General features: G+C 38.7%; 1 protein-coding gene across 9 annotated transcripts in view; it reads left to right on the forward strand.

Moving 5' to 3' along the window:
• The window catches only part of TMTC1 (transmembrane O-mannosyltransferase targeting cadherins 1), a 290,900-nt gene that overhangs the window by 139,268 nt on the left and 133,834 nt on the right, over positions 1-17,798 (forward strand). For 6 of the 9 annotated variants that reach the window (XM_016923717.4, XM_016923713.4, XM_016923714.4 and 3 more), the window contains 2 exons: positions 13,084-13,273; positions 16,068-16,163. In XM_016923717.4, the coding sequence (XP_016779206.2) occupies positions 13,084-13,273; positions 16,068-16,163 (286 nt within the window). The remainder of the gene's footprint in view (positions 1-13,083; positions 13,274-16,067; positions 16,164-17,798) is intronic. The other 3 variants (XM_063786823.1, XM_009425679.4, XM_520818.8) reach the window with 1 other exon arrangement.

Below are 17,798 nucleotides of genomic sequence, written 5' to 3' on the forward strand. Positions count from 1 at the left end.
TTAGGCAAAAAAATGAACCCAGTATTTATTTTGCAGAAACTGTATTTCCTTTTTTGCAGATATATGGGTAAGAAGTTGCTAACATTCTCAGACGTTGAACTCCATTTTCCCTACTCTGATGAAGCTCTCTATTAATAAGATTACTATATTAATGGCACATGTAAGAGGTCAGAAAGACAATGACATTTCAGATTCACTTTATACTTTATCCATGGTAACAAAAATTCTCATTTTAACTACGTTCATTGTAGTTTAATGCAAAATAAGAAAAAATAAGCCTGGCATAGCTTTAGGAGGATGTTTCTGAGTGAAAGGAATGCCTGTAGCACTGGGTGCTGAAGAGGGCTACAAAAAGGCAGAATCTTCCGTCTTTGCCCCTCAACTATATGCCTGGACAACTGCAAGTCTAGCAGATATCTTTTATTGGGTTGTAGAAAAGTATATGGTTGCCCCAGGCTGAAATGAAAGTATAAATTCAAGTATTTCCAGATTCTAAGGCATTAGTTTATTATCAGGCTGATTTCTTAAAACCCATAGAATCTATTTATTTTAAGACCTGAGTGCTAGGGAAATAATTATAGACAGACATAGTCACTGCTTCTGAGGAGCTTCTGTTTTAGTGAGGAGGATGGGCACATTCATGGACAGTTACAGGGCAGTGTGCCAAGCCCCAGTGCAATGGGACACCCACCTGGCCTGGGAAGGGATGATATGGAAGGCTTGTCACAATGAGTGGTGTCTGCTTTGGGACCTGAAGGATCCAGAGGAGTTGGAGTTCAAGGACCTGTGAGAGTTGATTCCAGAAGATGAGGTGAGCTAGTCAGGTGCTGCGGTCAGAAATGTAAAACTTGAGGGTGAGGCAAGTGGTGTGAAGATGATAGAAAAGGAGAGGCTGGGGACAGAACTGCTAACTACACTCAGCCTCCATTATGAACAAGCACAAGAAGCCCCTGAGCAGAGAGTGGAGGTGGAGCAAATGCTAAGAGAAGCAGGGCAGCCGGGAGAAAGGCATGTAGCCTTCATGGAAGGGTGCTGCCTTTCTTTCTTGCAGCTGCTTAGTTTTGTTTCCCTAAGAATCTTAGTTCTATTCTGAGTTTTCTGTCTTTGAATTCTTCTGGGAATTTTGTTTTTTTAATTTTCCATAGGTTATTGGGGGTACAGGTGGTATTTGGTTACGTGAGCAAGTTCCTTAGTGGTGATTTGTGAGATTTTGGTGCACCCATTATCCAAGCAGTATACACTGCACCATATTTGTAGTCTTTTATCCCTCGCCCCTCTCACACTCTTCCCCCCAAGTCCCCAAAGTCTGTTGTGTCATTTTTATGCCTTTGTATCCTCACAGCTTAGCTCCCGCATATCGGTGAGAACATACGATGTTTGGTTTTCCATTCCCGAGTTACTTCACTTAGAATAATAGTCTCTAGTCCCATCCAGGTCAATGCAAATGCCATAAATTCATTCCTTTTTATGGCTGTTTAGTATTTCATTATATACACACACACACACACACACACACACACACATACATAAATATATATAAATCACATGGATATATGATGGATTATATATAATATATGTTATATATAATATATAAATATTTTTTATATAAATATATATTTTTATTTTTATTTTTATTTATTTATATTTATATTAATATTTATATATTAATATTTTATATAATATATATTATATATTATATATAATATATTATATATTATATATTATATATTATATATAATATAATATATTATATATTATATATGGAATATATAATATATAATATATGTTATATGGAATATATAATATATATTATATATAATATATTATATATTATAATAATTATAATATAATTAATATTTATATATTATAATAATTATAATATAATTAATATTTATATATTATAATAATTATAATATAATTGATATTTATATATCAGTATATATAAATATATACTTATATATCAGTATATATAAATATATACTTATATATCAGTATATATAAATATATACTTATATATCAGTATATATAAATATATACTTATATATCAGTATATATAAATATATACTTATATATCAGTATATATAAATATATACTTATATATCAGTATATATAAATATATACTGATATATCAGTATATATAAATATATACTTATATATCAGTATATATAAATATATATTTATATATCAGTATATATAAATATATATTTATATATATTTATTTATATATATTTATATATAATTTTATATATATGTATATATATTTAAATTTATATATAAAAATATATAAAAATATATATAAATATATATAAATATATAAATATATATAAATATATATAAATATATAAATATATATAAATATATAAATATATATAAATATATAAATATATACATATAAATATCTATATATATACATATATAAAAATATATATAAATATATATACATATATAAATATATATAAATATATATACATATATAAATATATACATAAATATATATACACATAAATATATATAAATATATACATAAATATATAAATATATATAAATATATATAAATATACAAAAATATATAAATATATAAATAAATATATGTATATTTATTATAAATATTTATATATTTATTATTAATATACATATATTTATAATAAATATATTTATATATTATATGTTATATATAAATATATATATTATATAAATATATATTGATATATATTATAATATATGATATATATTATATATTATAATATATAATATAGAACATATATGATCTAGATTATATATTATAATATATAATATATATGAATATATATTATATATTATATGATATATAAAATATATATTATAATATATAATATATATTATAATATATGAATATATATAATATATATTTATATATCATATATTATAATATACAATATATATGCATATATATTGTATATTATAATATATGATATATAAAATATATATCATATATAATATTTTATATTTTCCATCATATATATTCCATCATATATATGTGATATATATATATATCACAGTTTATCCACTGGTTGATTGATGGGTATTTGGGTTGGTTCACCATAGCATTGTGCTATTGTGAATTGTGCTGCTATAAACATGCGTGTGCAAGTATCTTTTAATAATGACTTCTTATGTTCTGGGTAGATACCCAGTGTGGGATTGCTGCATCAAATGGTAGATCTACTTTTAGTTCTTTAAGGAATCTCCACATTGTTTTCCATAGTGGCTGTACTAGTTTACATTCCTACCAGCAGTGTAGAAGTGTTCCCTGTTCACCGCATCCATGCCAACATATACTGTTTTTTGATTTTTTTGATTATGGCCATTCTCCCAGGAGTAAGGCGGTATCACATTGTGGTTTTGATTTGCATTTCCCTGATCATTAGTGATGTTGAGCATTTTTTCACGTTTGTTGGCCATTTGTATATCTTCTTTTGAGAATTATCTATTCATGTCCTTAACCCACTTTTTGATGGGATTTTTTTGTTTGTTTGTTTGTTTGGGGTTTTTTTTTTTTGAGATGGAGTCTCGCTCTGTCACCCAGGCTGGAGTCCAGTGGCGCGATCTCGGCTCACTGTAAGCTCCGCCTCCCGGGTTCACACCATTCTCCTGCCTCAGCCTCCTGAATAGCTGGGACCACAGGCGCCCGCCACCACGCCTGGCTAATTTTTCATATTTTTAGTGGAGACGGGGTTTCACCATGTTAGCCAGAATGGTCTTGATCTCCTGACCTCATGATCCACCCACCTCGGCCTCCCAAAGTGCTGGGATTACAGGCGTGAGCCACTGCGCCTGGCCTATTTTTTATTTTTCTTACTGATTTGTTTGAGGATTTGTTTCAAGATTTAGAGCCCCTTTTAGCAGTTCTTGTAGTGATGGCTTGGTAATTGTGAATTCTCTCAGCATTTGTTTGTCTGAAAAAGACGTTTTTTCCTTCATATATGATACTTAGTTTTGCTGGATACAATATTCTTCACTGATAATTGTTTTGTTTGAGGAGGCTGAAGATAAGGCCCCCAATCCCTCTAGCCTGTAGGGTTTCTGCTGAGAAATCTGCTATTAATTTGATAGGTTTTTCCTTAAAGGTTACCTGGTGCTTCTGTGTCTCACAGCTCCTAAGATTCTTTTCTTCGCCTTAACTTTGGATAACCTGATGACAACGTGCCTAGGCAAAGATCTTTTTGCGATGAATTTCCGGGTGTTCTTTGTGCTTCTTGTGTTTGGATGTCTAGATCTCTAGCAAGGACAGGCAAGTTTTCCTCGATTATTCCCCCAAATATGTTTTCCAAGCTTTTAGAATCCTCTTCTTCCTCAGGAACACTGATTATTCTTAGGTTTGATCATTTAACATAATCCTAGACTTCTTGGAAGCTTTGTTTATATTTTCTTATTCTTTTTTCTTTGTCTTTGTTGGATTGGGTTAATTCGAAAGCCTTGTCTTTGAGCTCTGAATTTCTTCTTCTACTTGTTCAATTATATTGCTGAGAACTTCCAAGGCATTTCACATTTCTAAACATGTATCCAAAGTTTCCTGAAGTTTTGATTGCTTTTTCTTAAGCTATTTCCTTGAATATTTCTCCCTTCACTTCTTGTATCATATTTTGGATTTCCTTGCATTGGGCTTTGCCTTTCTCTGGTCCCTCCCTGATTAGTTTAATAACTAAACTCCTGAATTCTTTTCCAGGTAAATCAGAGATTTCTTCTTGGTTTGGATCCATTGCTGGTGAACTAGTGTGATTTTTTTGGGGGGGTATTGAAGAGCCTTGTTTTGTCATGTTATCAGGGTCGGTTTTCTGGTTCCTTCTCATTTGGGTAGGCGCTGTCAGAGGGAAGGTCTAGGGCTGAAGGCTGTTGTTCAGATTCTTTTGTCCCACGGTGTGTTCCCTTGATGAAGTACTCTCCCCCGTTTCCTATGGATGTGGCTTCCTGTGAGCCAAACTGCAGTGATTATTGTCTCTCTTCTGGATCTAGCCACCCATTGAATCTACTGGGCTCTGGGCTAGTACCAGGGGTTGTCTACAGAGTCCTGTGATATGAACCGTCTATGGGTCTCTCAGCCATGGATACTAGTGTCTGTTCCAGTGGAGGTGGCTGGGGTGTGCAATGGACTCCATGAGGGTTCTTAGCTTTGGTGGTTTAATGCTCTATTTTTGTGCTGGTTGGCCTCCTACCAGGAGGTGGTGCTTTCCAGAGAGCATCATCTGTGCTAGTATAGGGAGGGACCGATGGTGGGCAGGGCCCTAGAACTCCCAAGAGTATATGCCCTTTGTCTTTTGCTACCAGGATGGGTAGGGAAGGACCATCAGGTGGGGGCAGGGCTGGGCATATCTGAGCTCAGACCCTCCTTGGGCAGGTCTTGCTGTGGCTGCTGTGGGGGCTGGGGGTGAGATTCCTAGGTCACTGGAATTGTGTACGCAGGAGGATTACGGCTGCCTCTGCTGAGTCATGCAGGTTGTCAGGGAAGCCGGGGAAATCCGGCAGTCACAGGCCTCACCCAGCTCCCACACAAACCGAAGGGCTGGTCTCACTCCCACCATGCCCCCCTCATCAACCCCCAGACCGTAAGCGATATGAGGCTTTCTGCCTCCTAGCTGCATAAGAAAAGGGCTTGGTTCTTCCCTAGCCTGTGGAGTCTGCACATCAGATTTGCACCCTCCCCCGAGTTCTGGCCAGGAGGCTTCTCACCCCGTTCAAATTGTTACAAAGTTCAGCGAGAGATTTCCTTCTCTCTGTGTAGTTTTATCCCCTGCTTCTCTCCCATTGGATCCCTGTGGTGCCAGGCAGGAACGGCCTGCCAGGGGACCCCGCGAGCTCCCAGGGCCTTTCTGCTGTTTCCTCTACCCCAGTATTTCGCTTGGCTCTCCAAATTGACTCAGCTCCAGGTAAAGTCAGAAACTTCTCCCACAAACAGACCTTCAGCTTCTCCAGTTGGGGGGGACGTGTTTGGGAGAGGAGGGTCTCCCTTTCCCACTTCCACTGTTGGGGCATTCACAGTTTTGTGGGGGGTCTCCTGGGTCCTTAAGAGGATCTGTGGGTCCTCTTGGGATTGCTGATTTGTTCTTGCAATCAATCTGTAGCTAAAATTCACAATGTGAGCCCCCCTTTGCTGCTCTGTCCACAGCTGCATCTGGTCCTGCCTCCTGTCTGCCGTGATCTCACCATACGTCTCTTCTGGGAATTTTAAAAATAGTCTCCGCCTTTAATTGAGCTGGGTTAATTGGACCATTCATCCTTATAAGCCAGAGGAACTTTAACAGAACACAATGAGAAGCTTGTCGGAGTTGCTTGGCTCTCTTTTCTTCTTTCATTGGGTGTTTGGAAATAGTCTCACTATCTCTATGGGTCCCAGGTGCTGAAGCAGCAAGTGTTCAGGACTACTGATGGGTCTCGGCCCCGGAATGCCCCATGGGGGCATAGCACTTATCTAGCACCTTCTACTTTGCTGGCTTTTACATGATCCATTCCACTGGGGGATTGCCTGTGGTTTTCTAGTGCCAGCCTTGTTTCCTGGAGCTCAGGTCCTGCTTCAAGTCATATATCGTTGTCTATAGATGGTTTTTCTTGATTTCCTTTTCTTTTGTGTCTTCTGTGCTTGTTCCACATTACCATTGTGAGGTTCCTTCATGTCGTTGCATTCATTCTCATCGCTGAATTGATTTCCATCACATGGATATTCCATAATGTATGTATGCATTTTATTGTAGATGGACATGTGAGTTGTCTCCAGTTTGGCGCTATTAAGAAAAGTCCTGCTATGAACAATCTTCTAAATGTCTTTTGGTAAACACGTGTGTCCAATGCTGTTGGGTGGAATTGCTTAGGAGTGGAATTGCTAGTTCATGAAATATGCATTTATTTTGCTTTCATGAAACTGCCTACAGTTCTGCAAAGTGGTTTAATCAATTTATAGTAGGATTTCAAAGTTCTAATTGCTCATCCTCACTGACATTTGACATGATATTTTATTTTAGACTTTCTACTGGTAGTAATTTTTATCATTTTTAATCCTGTACTCATAACTGTTCTTTAAAAATGTCATGTTTATTTACAATTTGAAGCTATTACTCTTGGGTGGCCCTGCCTGGACTATCTCCCATCTCTCCACCTACTTAAATTCTGTGGAGATTCTAGGATGTCTTCCCTTCATCTTCCATTTCTCATTAATCTATCATTTCTTAGAACTCCATTGAAGTTTGATATTAATATTACACTGTTCTCAACTATGTAATGTGTCTGTGTTCTCACCAGCAATGCAGCGAAAATGCTGTTGTGGAAGGCAGAGGCTAGATCATACTACCCTTTAGCACCTAGGAAAGCGTACAGGATAATTATTCAATGTTTAATGAATTCAAGTGAAGTTTCCCTGTGTATTGAGGAGGGTAGTGCAGGAAGTAGCTTTCTTTGGATAGTTCTGGAGAAGGTTATGGGCAGGGGAAGAAGATGCTAAAGACAGTAATTACCAGGTAATGCCTGTGTAGGCCTGTCATGGCTGGGGCCCAGTGAGGTGGAGACCCTTTGAAACATCAATGGTAATTCAGGAGTTATGAGGATGAAAACAGGCAACAGCCTGGGAGGGAGCAGGACAGATCACCAAAACCTAGTGGTGAAACGGGAGGAGTTCCCTTATCCCCCTGGCAGGGTGTGTGATGGGGGAGTGGCTCGCTTCTTCGGTGCCCTGCTGCTCAAACCCTTAGCCGAAGCATGCAGACCAGCAGGTCATGGGGAGTGTCTTTGGCTCCAACCCTCTGGCAGCATCTAGGGTTGAGTGTTTACAGCTGCTGAAGCCCCAGTAGGTGTGTGTTACCATGTGCTCTTTCAGCTTTGCCGTCTGCAGGTGGCTTGTGTTAATCAGCTCAATTGGACCCTCAGCCTTATCACCAGGACAGAGGGCTTTCTGTATCCTGGGTTCTTGCCCTAGTGTACCAGAAAAATCAGATCACACGTGGGCTTGGAGGATGGGTGCAAGGTTTTATTGAGTGGTAGAAGTAGCTCTCAGTGAGTTGGATGGGGATCCAGAAGGGAGATGGAGTGGGAAGGTAGTCTTCCCCTAGAGTCCAGCCGATCACCCTCAGCTGAATTCCATGTCATTCAGCCATCAATGTCCTGCCAGTGTCTGCTGGGGTCTGTCGGTGTGCTCCTCTGCTCCTCTCGATGTCCAGCCACTTGTATCTGTGCCCGCTAGGGTCTCAGGGTTTTATGGGCACAAGATGGGGGTCATGGTGGGCCAGAGTGCTTTTGGAAAATGCAACATTTGGGCACAAAAACAGGAGTGCCTGTTCTCACTTAGGTCCGTGAGCCCAAGCCTGAGGGTAGAGCCCTAGCCAGGGACCCCGCCCTTCTCTACCCAGCACTTCCCTGCCCGCCTCCCATGTCAGCGGTATCAGTAGAGTCTGGGCCGGGTGGGGTGCTCCTCACCAGTGGCATATTGACAGGTGGCAAATGCCCTTCCTAAGAGGAGGTGAGTGTGTACAGTGGACCCAATGTCCTGTATTTATAAAATGATAAAAGATTTTGTAGGCAAAAGTAAAAGAAAGATCCTATGAGCAATAACTTTTTTATGTAAAGCAAGCAAGAACTATATATTTCTGCTTGCAGTACCTGATTTTTTCATATGTACCTATCATAGACATCTTTCCAGGGCAAAGAAATATGTTAGGCTCATGTCATTTCTTAGCCAGATAGGTTTTTGCTGAGGCAGAGAACAGAATTTATGTATATTCTTGCACTTAAAACACTTTGATTTTTTTCTCGATAAAAATGAAAATTTAGACGTGAAGAGCCACACAGTTTTGTTAGGTGCCATTTGATGAATGCCATTTTCCCCACAGCCTCAGCTTCAGCTTGCCTTTCCCTTTCATGTTTTTCGGCCATGAAACCTCTTTACTCTTTTCTGGCTTATCAGTGAAAATGCATGACTAAATTGTTTAAGCTGAATTCCTGGCTTTCTGTGCTGTATATTCCATTTTGTTGGCAAGATAGTCTTGTGACTTTCCTTCTGTTCACAGAATTTGTGGTAGAAAATTGGTAAATAATTCATTTTGGTTTTGCACTTGCTTTAAAAAAGATAACACAGCGGGGCAGAGATATTTGACAGATTATTTTGCTTCTGAAATTATAGCAGAAATAAACAGGATGATTTGCTTCAATGTAATTCATAGTGAAAGAATTAAAAAGAAATACTGTAGCTGTTGGACAGCTAGCTGAACTATCCGCTCCACCCCCTATCTCCAGTGTAATTAGCTTTTGAAGTGATTCCAAATGGCTTCTTTGTTTGTTGTTGTTGTTACTGTTGTTCTTTTGTGTGTGTGTGTGTGTGTGTGTGTGTGTTTCTCATTTTGTTTCGTTTCATTTTGAAACAGGATCTTGCTCTATTGCTCTAGGCTGCAGTGCAGTGGCACAATCACTGCTCACTCCAGCCTTGGCCTCCCTGGCTAAAGTGATCCATCCTCTCAACTCAGCCTCTGGACTAGCTGGGACTACAGGTGTGTGCCACCACACCCAGCTAAGTTTTTTTTTTTTTTTTTTTTTTTGGAGAGATGAGGTCTTGCTGTGTTGCCTAGGCTTATCTCAAACTCTGGGGCTCAAGCAGTCCTCCCAGCTAGGCCTCCCAAGGTGCTGAGATTACAGGCATGAGGTACCATGCCCAGCTCACTGCAACCTCCACCTCCCAGGTTCAAGAGATTCCCCTGCCTCAGCCTCCCAAATAGCTGGGAATACAGGCACGCACCACCACACCCGGCTAATTTTTGTATTTTTAGTAGAGACGGGGTTTCACCATGTTGGACAAGATGGTCTCGATCTCTTGACCTTGTGATCCGCCCGCCTCGGCCTCCCAAAGTGCTGGGATTACAGGCATGAGCCACCGTGAAAGCATTTTTCTTTTGGTAACATGTAAATAACTATGTTGAGATTGTAACTTTAAAACATTTTTGTTATATTTGTTTTTTGTCAATACAGTATTGCACATCTAGAAGACATAAAGAACTGAGGTCAACTTGCAGAGCAAGGCCAAAACGTAAACTCAAAATTAAATAATACATTCTGCATAGCACTTCCGGATGTTCCATAGTCAAGCCGTAGGTGGAAATAAGATAAGAAAGTGTTACTATTGCAATTCTATTGCCTTTTTTCCCTAGTTAAAAAGTAGAGAAAGTGGCATAAAGAACCCCACATGCATGCCATCTTCCAGTTTCAATAATAATAACTCCAGGCCATCTTGTTTCATCCATATCCCACCTACTTTCTTTCCCTTCCTCTTAGTCAATTATTTTAAAGCAAATCCCAGACATCATCTTACTTCATATGTGTGTATGTTAGTATGTATTTCTAAAAGACGAGCACTCTTAAAAAAATTACCACAATACTATTATCACACTTTAACAGTGATTGTCTCTAGCCAATTCTGCCTCTTTCCAATCAGTATTTCAGTTTATTCTGATGGTGTCCTTAGTGGTTTCTTTGAATTAGCATCCAAACAAAATCTGTGCTTTGCTTGATATGTCTCTGAAGTTTCTTTTAATTTGCAAATGCCCTCTCCCTCCTTCTCTTCCCATAATTACAACGTACTTGTTTAAGAATCTGGGCCCTTTGTTTCCCACAGTCTGGATTTTGCACACTGCATCCCTGTGGTGTGATGTGGCATGTTCTGTTGTTTCCTGTGTTTGCTATAAACTGATAATTAGATTTAGGACTTGATTAGTTCAGGTTTGATTTTGTTTTTTCTTTTGACTTCGTAGGCATGGTGTGTATTTCCATCAGGAGGACATCAGGCTGTTTATTTCCCTTTCAGTGATGTTAAAGTTGATTAGTCAGTTCTAGGCACCTGAATTAGCCTGATCTAACTATTATAAATAAAGGACCTCATCGGCTTTTCGCCTAATAATTTAAGCAGTCATTGATGATCATGCCTAGATCTATTATTTCCTCAAAAAGGGGATAATAGTTTTAAAGTCATTTTTAAGAGCTGGGATGTGACTGAGAGACAGAGCTACCCAATTTTTTCTTCTAAGTTTGATGGTTCACCACTTACCTGAAAAGCTAAGTCATAGAGAACCTTTAGTGGGCTGAAAGGTAGATGGCATCAGCCTGAAAGGTCTGTGAAAAAAGGAGCCCAAAATGATCCAATCACTTTCCTGTGGAGATGGCATTCTCAGGTGACAATTTCGCAGGCCCAAGCCTGAAAGATAAACGGCATTTTTTTTTTTTTGGCATTTTTTGTTGTTGTTAAATAACAAAGCCTGGACTTTATCAAACTTTCAGTATATACTACTCTATTTGTATGTTACCTTTTAGTTAAAAATTACAACAGAGGGGAAAGAGTTGAACATCGTTTAAATAGCCATGCCTCTTTCAACCCATGTCTTTGTTGGGGTTTGAGAGTCTGAGCAGTAAATAATCTCCCTCCTGCCCTGCAGCCTGATGGCTGTGGATGATTTTCCTTTCTACCACTGACCTTCAAAGAGTAACAGAGGAGGGGAGGAGAGAACTGAGAAGGTGTTCTAAACCAGCAGCTATTTGTTGACAGGAATTCGGGGTGAACTGACGCTTCACACTGGAAAGTAACTTGGAAATTATCTCATCTAATGTCTTTGCCAATCCAAGATTCCCTCTAAAAGAACCTGACAAATGAGGGAGAAACTTTCTTCACACTCTGTACTCTTACGGTGTTCATCTGTTTCCTTCTGCCTTTTTAATTTAGTATGTCCTATTTTCACTATTGGATTATACATTCCTTGAGGACAATGAATTCATCTAATTCTTCTGTTTGATCCCAAATCAGTTGACAAACACAGTCAGATATGAGCTGAAGCAGTGAACACAGATTTCACTCCATCACTACTGACAGTAGGGGAAGGAGCAGAGCTTCATTCGGATTTGTGCAGAGGTGACTGGGCCTGTCAAAGGGAGGGTGAGGGAGTGGGTGGAGTGGGGGTGCTCAGTAGTGTCAGAGAGGTGAAGACTTACAGAGCATTGGTCCCTGTAGATGCAATTAGGCCGACTGTGCCCACTGGCTGACAGTTCTCAAAGTTAAAGTTCTGTGCTTCCAGAGATTGGGAGGCAGAGGCTCTGTCCTTCCTGATGATTACATTCCATAGGAATGGCTCTCGGGTCCTTGAGGGAGATGCTTCTGTGTTGTAAGAATTAAGTGTTCACAGTCATAAGCACATTTTTGTAAATGCTGTTTAAAAAAAAAGGAGGTTGGGGGCCTGTTGTAACGTGTTGACTAGAGCAAAGAATAAATTCTCCTGACAGCATTTTTCAGGTAAGCATTTTAATGAGGGGCTGGGGTCATCCCAGGGACACAGCCTTATGCTGAGGCTATGCTAGAGTTTGATTGTCTTCTAATGCAGAGATTTGGACAAAGTTGTTATGTGCAGTTCTCAAGGGTCTAGAACACTGCTTAATAAGTGTGTTGACTGAATGAATTTAAATAAATTCCATTTTCTCTACCCCCAAAGTGAGGGGAACAACTAGAATGCCTTCCACTTTGCCTTAGTGCCTAGTGGCAGCCAGGAAACAGGCATAACACGCCCTCCATCCATTGTCCCTGTGTCTACCTGGCTGTCCTTCTCAGCAAGGACACCTGCAATTTCCCTCCTACCACATATTATCTCCATACCACAAATATTTTGATTTTTTGAAATAACTCAATATAGATCAGTGTAATATAAAAATGATGAAATATTTTCAAATCTACTGCAGAATTCTGGGCACTGTTAAGAAGGGACAGTTCAAATGTCTCTTTTCCTTCCTAGCATTCATTTCCGGTTGTAATATGTTTATTTGTATGATAATTTTAAAATATATGTCATGGAAACTGTATCTGTATTTGTTCACCATTAAAAGGTCAGCACCTCAGAGTGGCTAGAACCTATTAGATATATCCCAAGTCTATCAATTTAATGAATAAATGAGTGAATGGCTTTCCATCTTCCCTTGTCTTCTCCTCCAAGATAACATTGACTGGGTAGAAATGCTATTTAATAAAAATATGGTGACTGAATGCTTACAGAATGTCATTGTTCTTGAGCAGTGTTTCAGTGATTCTTCTTCTCTTTATAGATTCCTCACCTATTCCTACCTCTTGGCCTTCAACGTGTGGCTTCTGCTTGCACCCGTGACCCTGTGCTATGACTGGCAGGTCGGCAGTATTCCTCTGGTAGAGACCATATGGGACACGCGGAACTTAGCCACCATCTTTCTGGCGGTTGTGATGGCCTTATTGAGCCTGCACTGCTTAGCAGCCTTTAAGGTAATTTTCTCAAAAGTAGAATGAACTCTGCATTTGAAGACAGATATTCTATGCCTATAATGTTCTTTTTTGTGCGGATGGTCTGGTTGTAAATTGAATCTCCTCTCCTTGTGTATGTAAATTTTTTGTAGTGGGTAATAACATACCATGGCCACCTTATAGATTTTTTGACTGTTTCTACTAACCCTGTATTGAATCTGAAGCTTAATGTTTGTAAATGAGAGGTTACTGCTGTGGTTGGCTGATTTTCAAAGTAATTTATTTGACTTAATATAATGATAAATGAAATTGTGGTAAATAACCTATTTATAAATGCTTAAAATATGGTTAAGACTCTACTTTCATGAGTGACTGCCAGGGGTAGTTGGATGATTTCTCCCACTACTTCCCCAAAAAGTATAAAACTGTACAAAATTACTAAAAACAGCTATTTCAAAAATGACCAAAGACCAAAGGCAAATATACTAGTTCATTATCATGCTGCTATAAGGACATACCTGAGACTGGATAATTTATAAATGAAAGAGGTTTAGTGAGCTCACAGGTATGCAGGGCTGGGGAGGCCTTAGGAAACTTACAATCAGGGCAGAAGGGGAAGCAAACATGTCCTTCTTCACAAGGTGGCAGGAAAGAGAATAATGAGTGCCCAGTGAAGGGGAAAGCCCCTTATAAAACCATTATATCTAGTGAGAACTAACTCACTATCACAAGAGCAGAATGGGGGAAACTGCCCCCATGATTTAATTATCTCCACCTGATCCCCACAACACATGGGGATTATGGGAACTACCATTCAAGACGAGATTTGGGTAGTGACACAGACAAATCATTTCAGCAAAGAACTTGAAAATGTTTGCTTATGAAAAACTGCTACTGCATTGGATAAGATGCTTTTACCTGAAGGTCTTTCCATCCTGTCAGATCTAGCAGTAAAAATTAATAAGTTTACTGGTTGGAATTGGCTGGTAAACTTTGGAAAGTTTTACAATTTTGGAAAAATTTGGTTTGGGAAAGAAACAGAGCAGCAAAAATTTAAGGGGAAAGTTTTGGAAGCAAGAGAAATATGAAAGGGCAGAGGTAATATACTCTCCATGCATTCATGGCTGTTAAATGACATATGCACAAGCAAAATTAAAAGCCCTGGGAGACTTACTTGCTGCAAGTTTGAATCCATTCTTCAATGCGTGCACGAGTTGAGCAGCAGAGATTGGAAAATTCACTGGCTTGAGTTATCCATGTATAACCTCTGCCCAAATCATTGGCTGATCACAAAGCCATGTTGGCACAAGAGAAATCCCCAGAAATCCAGGCAAAAGAAAAAAGAACTGAGTAATAATTTCAGCATTCTGCAGAGAAACAGATTTTCCAGTTTGAGTCTATGGAAGCTCATCAAATGTATTCAAACAGGAAAATCAACAATTTCAGAAGAACAAAATAGAATCCAGGGTCCCTACAATGTGTGGCATGCAACACCCAGTTTAACCAACGATTACTAGATATACGAAGAAACAGGAGTGTGTGATCAAACTCAGTTTTTTAAAAAGTGTCAATAGGAAATGGAATAGAATTGAGAATTCAGGGCTAAATCCACACTAATGGGATCAACTGCTTTTTGACATAGTTGTCAAAGTAATTCAATGGAAAAAGGATGGTCTTTTAAAAATGTAACTGAATATCTGTAAGGAAAAAATATGAATCTTAACCCTTACCTTATACAGTATACAGAAATTAATTCCAAGTGGATCATAGTCCTAAAAATAAAAGCAAATTACACCAAAATTTCTAAAAGAAAAGGAGAAAATCTTTGTGAATTTGACTTAAGCAAATATTTCTTAGAACACAATGTGAAAACTGTAAAAGAAAAAGTTGATAAATTGGACATCATCAAAATTAAATATTCTTTTCGTCAAAAGATAATGTGAATTAAATGAAGAGGCAAGCCACAAATTGGGAGAAAATATTTGTAAAACATAAATCTACAAAGGCCTTGTATCTGAATATTAAAAGTGCTCTTAAAACTCAATATTAAGAAGGCAAAAACTAAAATGGAGAAAAGATTCAAGTAGACCCTGCACAGAAGAAGATATGCAAAGTTTTTAATTAATAAATACATGAAAAGATGCTCAGCATCATTAGTCATTAGAGAACTTCAAATTAAATCCACAAAGAGATACCATTATACTCTCACTATAATGACTATCATTAAAAAGATTCCCAACACTGAGCGTTGGCCACTGTGGAGCAACTGGAATCCTTATACATTACTGATGGGAATAAAAAATGATTCAGACATTTTGGGAAAATTTGGAAGTTTCTTAAAAAGTTAAACATAAAATTAAACAGCTCTACCTATCTCCACCTACTGAAAAGAAATGAAAACTTGCCCATATGAATATCTTGTCTGTGAATATTCATACAGCTTTATTTATAATAGCAGACAAAGTGGGAAAAATCTAATGACCTAACATGCAAATGGACAAACTCAGTGTCATCAATTATTCAGAAATTTTAGGGAACAAACTATGAATACATAAAACAATGTGGACAGACATGGATGAACATGGTGCTAAGTGAAAGAAGCCAGACATGTAAGACTGTATGCTATATGACATGGTTTGGCTGTGTCCCCACCCAAATTGAATTGTAGTTCCCATAATCCCCACATGTCATAGGAGGGACTCCGTGAGAGGTAATTGACTCATGGGGGCAGTTACCCACATGCTGTTCTTGTGATAGTGAGAGAGTTCTCACGAGATCTGATGGTTTTATATGGGGTTTTTCTCCCTTTGCTCAGCACTCATTCTGTCTCCTGCTGCCCAAGGTCCCTGCTTCCTCTTTACCTTCCACTACGATTGTAAGTTTCCTGAAGCCTCCCCAGCCATGCAGAACTGTGAGTCAATTAAACCTGTTTTCTTTATAAATTACCTAGTCTTGGGTATTTCTTCATAGCAGCATAAAAACAAACTAAATACCCTATATGATTCCATTCATGTGAAACTCTAAAAAAGGCATAATTATAATGACAGAAAACATGTGGGGTTGGAGGTTGACTATAATTGAAATAACATGTTATGCTTTTTAAAATATGATTGTGGTAGTGAAACTCACCAAAATATATAACTTAAAATGGGTGAATTTGTTGTATGGGAACTTTACCTCAATAAAGTATAAAAAACGATTAAATATTGCAAATAGGTAAAAGGCTGGAATGAATACAGAACTGAAATTTAAACACAAAACATAAGGCCAATCCTGAAAATTGAATGAAAAAAATTTGAATGATTAAAACATCTTTTTAAAATTGAGGTGAAAGTTATATAACATACAATTAACTATTTTAAAGAGTACAATTTAGTGGTACTTAGTGTATTTACAGTGTTATACAACTGCCAGCACTTTCTAGTTTCAAAGCTTTTTCATTACCCCATAAAATACCCCCATACTTATTAAGTAATCACTCTCAGCTTTCCCCTCCTCCATCCCCTGATAACCTTTAATGTGCTTTCTGTCTCTATGAATTTGCCTATTCTGGGTATAGAATATAAAAGGAGTGTGAGCCCAAAATGTCTGAGACTGGCCTCAGCCAATTTAGAAAGTTTATTTTGCCAAGGTGAAGGACACACCTGTGGCACAGCCTCAGGAGGTCCTGAATACAAGTGCCCTATGTGGTAGGGGTACAGCTGGCTTTTCTACATTTTAGGGAGACATGAGACATCAATCATACATGTAAAACATACATTGGCTCGATATGGGAGGGCAGAACAACTTGAAGGGTGGAGGCACTTCCAGGTCATAGGTAGCTTTTTTATTTCTTTTCTTTTTTTGAGACGGAGTCTCTCTCTGTTGCCCAGGCTGGAGTGCATTGGCGCATCTCCACTAACTGCAAACTCCACCTCCCGGGTTCACGCCATTCTCTTGCCTCAGCCTCCCGTGTAGCAGGGACTACAGGCGCCCGCCACCACGCCCGGCTAATTTTTTGTATTTTTTTAGTAGAGACGGGGTTTCACTGTGTTAGCCAGGATGGTCTCGATCTCCTGACCTCGTGATCCACCCGCCTCGGCCTCCCACGGTGCTGGGATTACAGGTGTGAGCCACCGTGCCCGGCCCATCATAGGTAGCTTTAAAAATTTTCTGATTGGCAATTTGTTGAAAGAGTTATTATCAATAGAAAGGAATGCCTGAGGCCGGGCGCAGTCTCTGATGCCTGTAACCCCAGCACTTTGGGAGGCCAAGGCAGGCAGATCACTTGAGGCCAGGAGTTCAAGACCAGCCTGGCCAACATGGTGAAACCCCATCTCTACTAAAAATACAAAAATTAGCTGGGCATAGTGGTGTGCGCCTGTACTTCTAGCTACTTGGCAGGCTGAGGTGGAAGAATCTCTTGAACCCAGGAGGTGGAGGTTGCAATGAGCCGAGATCGCACCACTGCACTCCAGCCTGGGTGACAGAGCGAAGTCTGTCTCAAAAAATTAAAAAAAAAAAAATAAAGGAATGCCTGGGTTACAATAAAGGGTTGTAGAGACCT

The sequence above is a fragment of the Pan troglodytes genome, chromosome 10 (genome assembly GCF_028858775.2).
Source record: "Pan troglodytes isolate AG18354 chromosome 10, NHGRI_mPanTro3-v2.0_pri, whole genome shotgun sequence".
In the NCBI taxonomy this organism is placed as follows: domain Eukaryota; kingdom Metazoa; phylum Chordata; class Mammalia; order Primates; family Hominidae; genus Pan; species Pan troglodytes.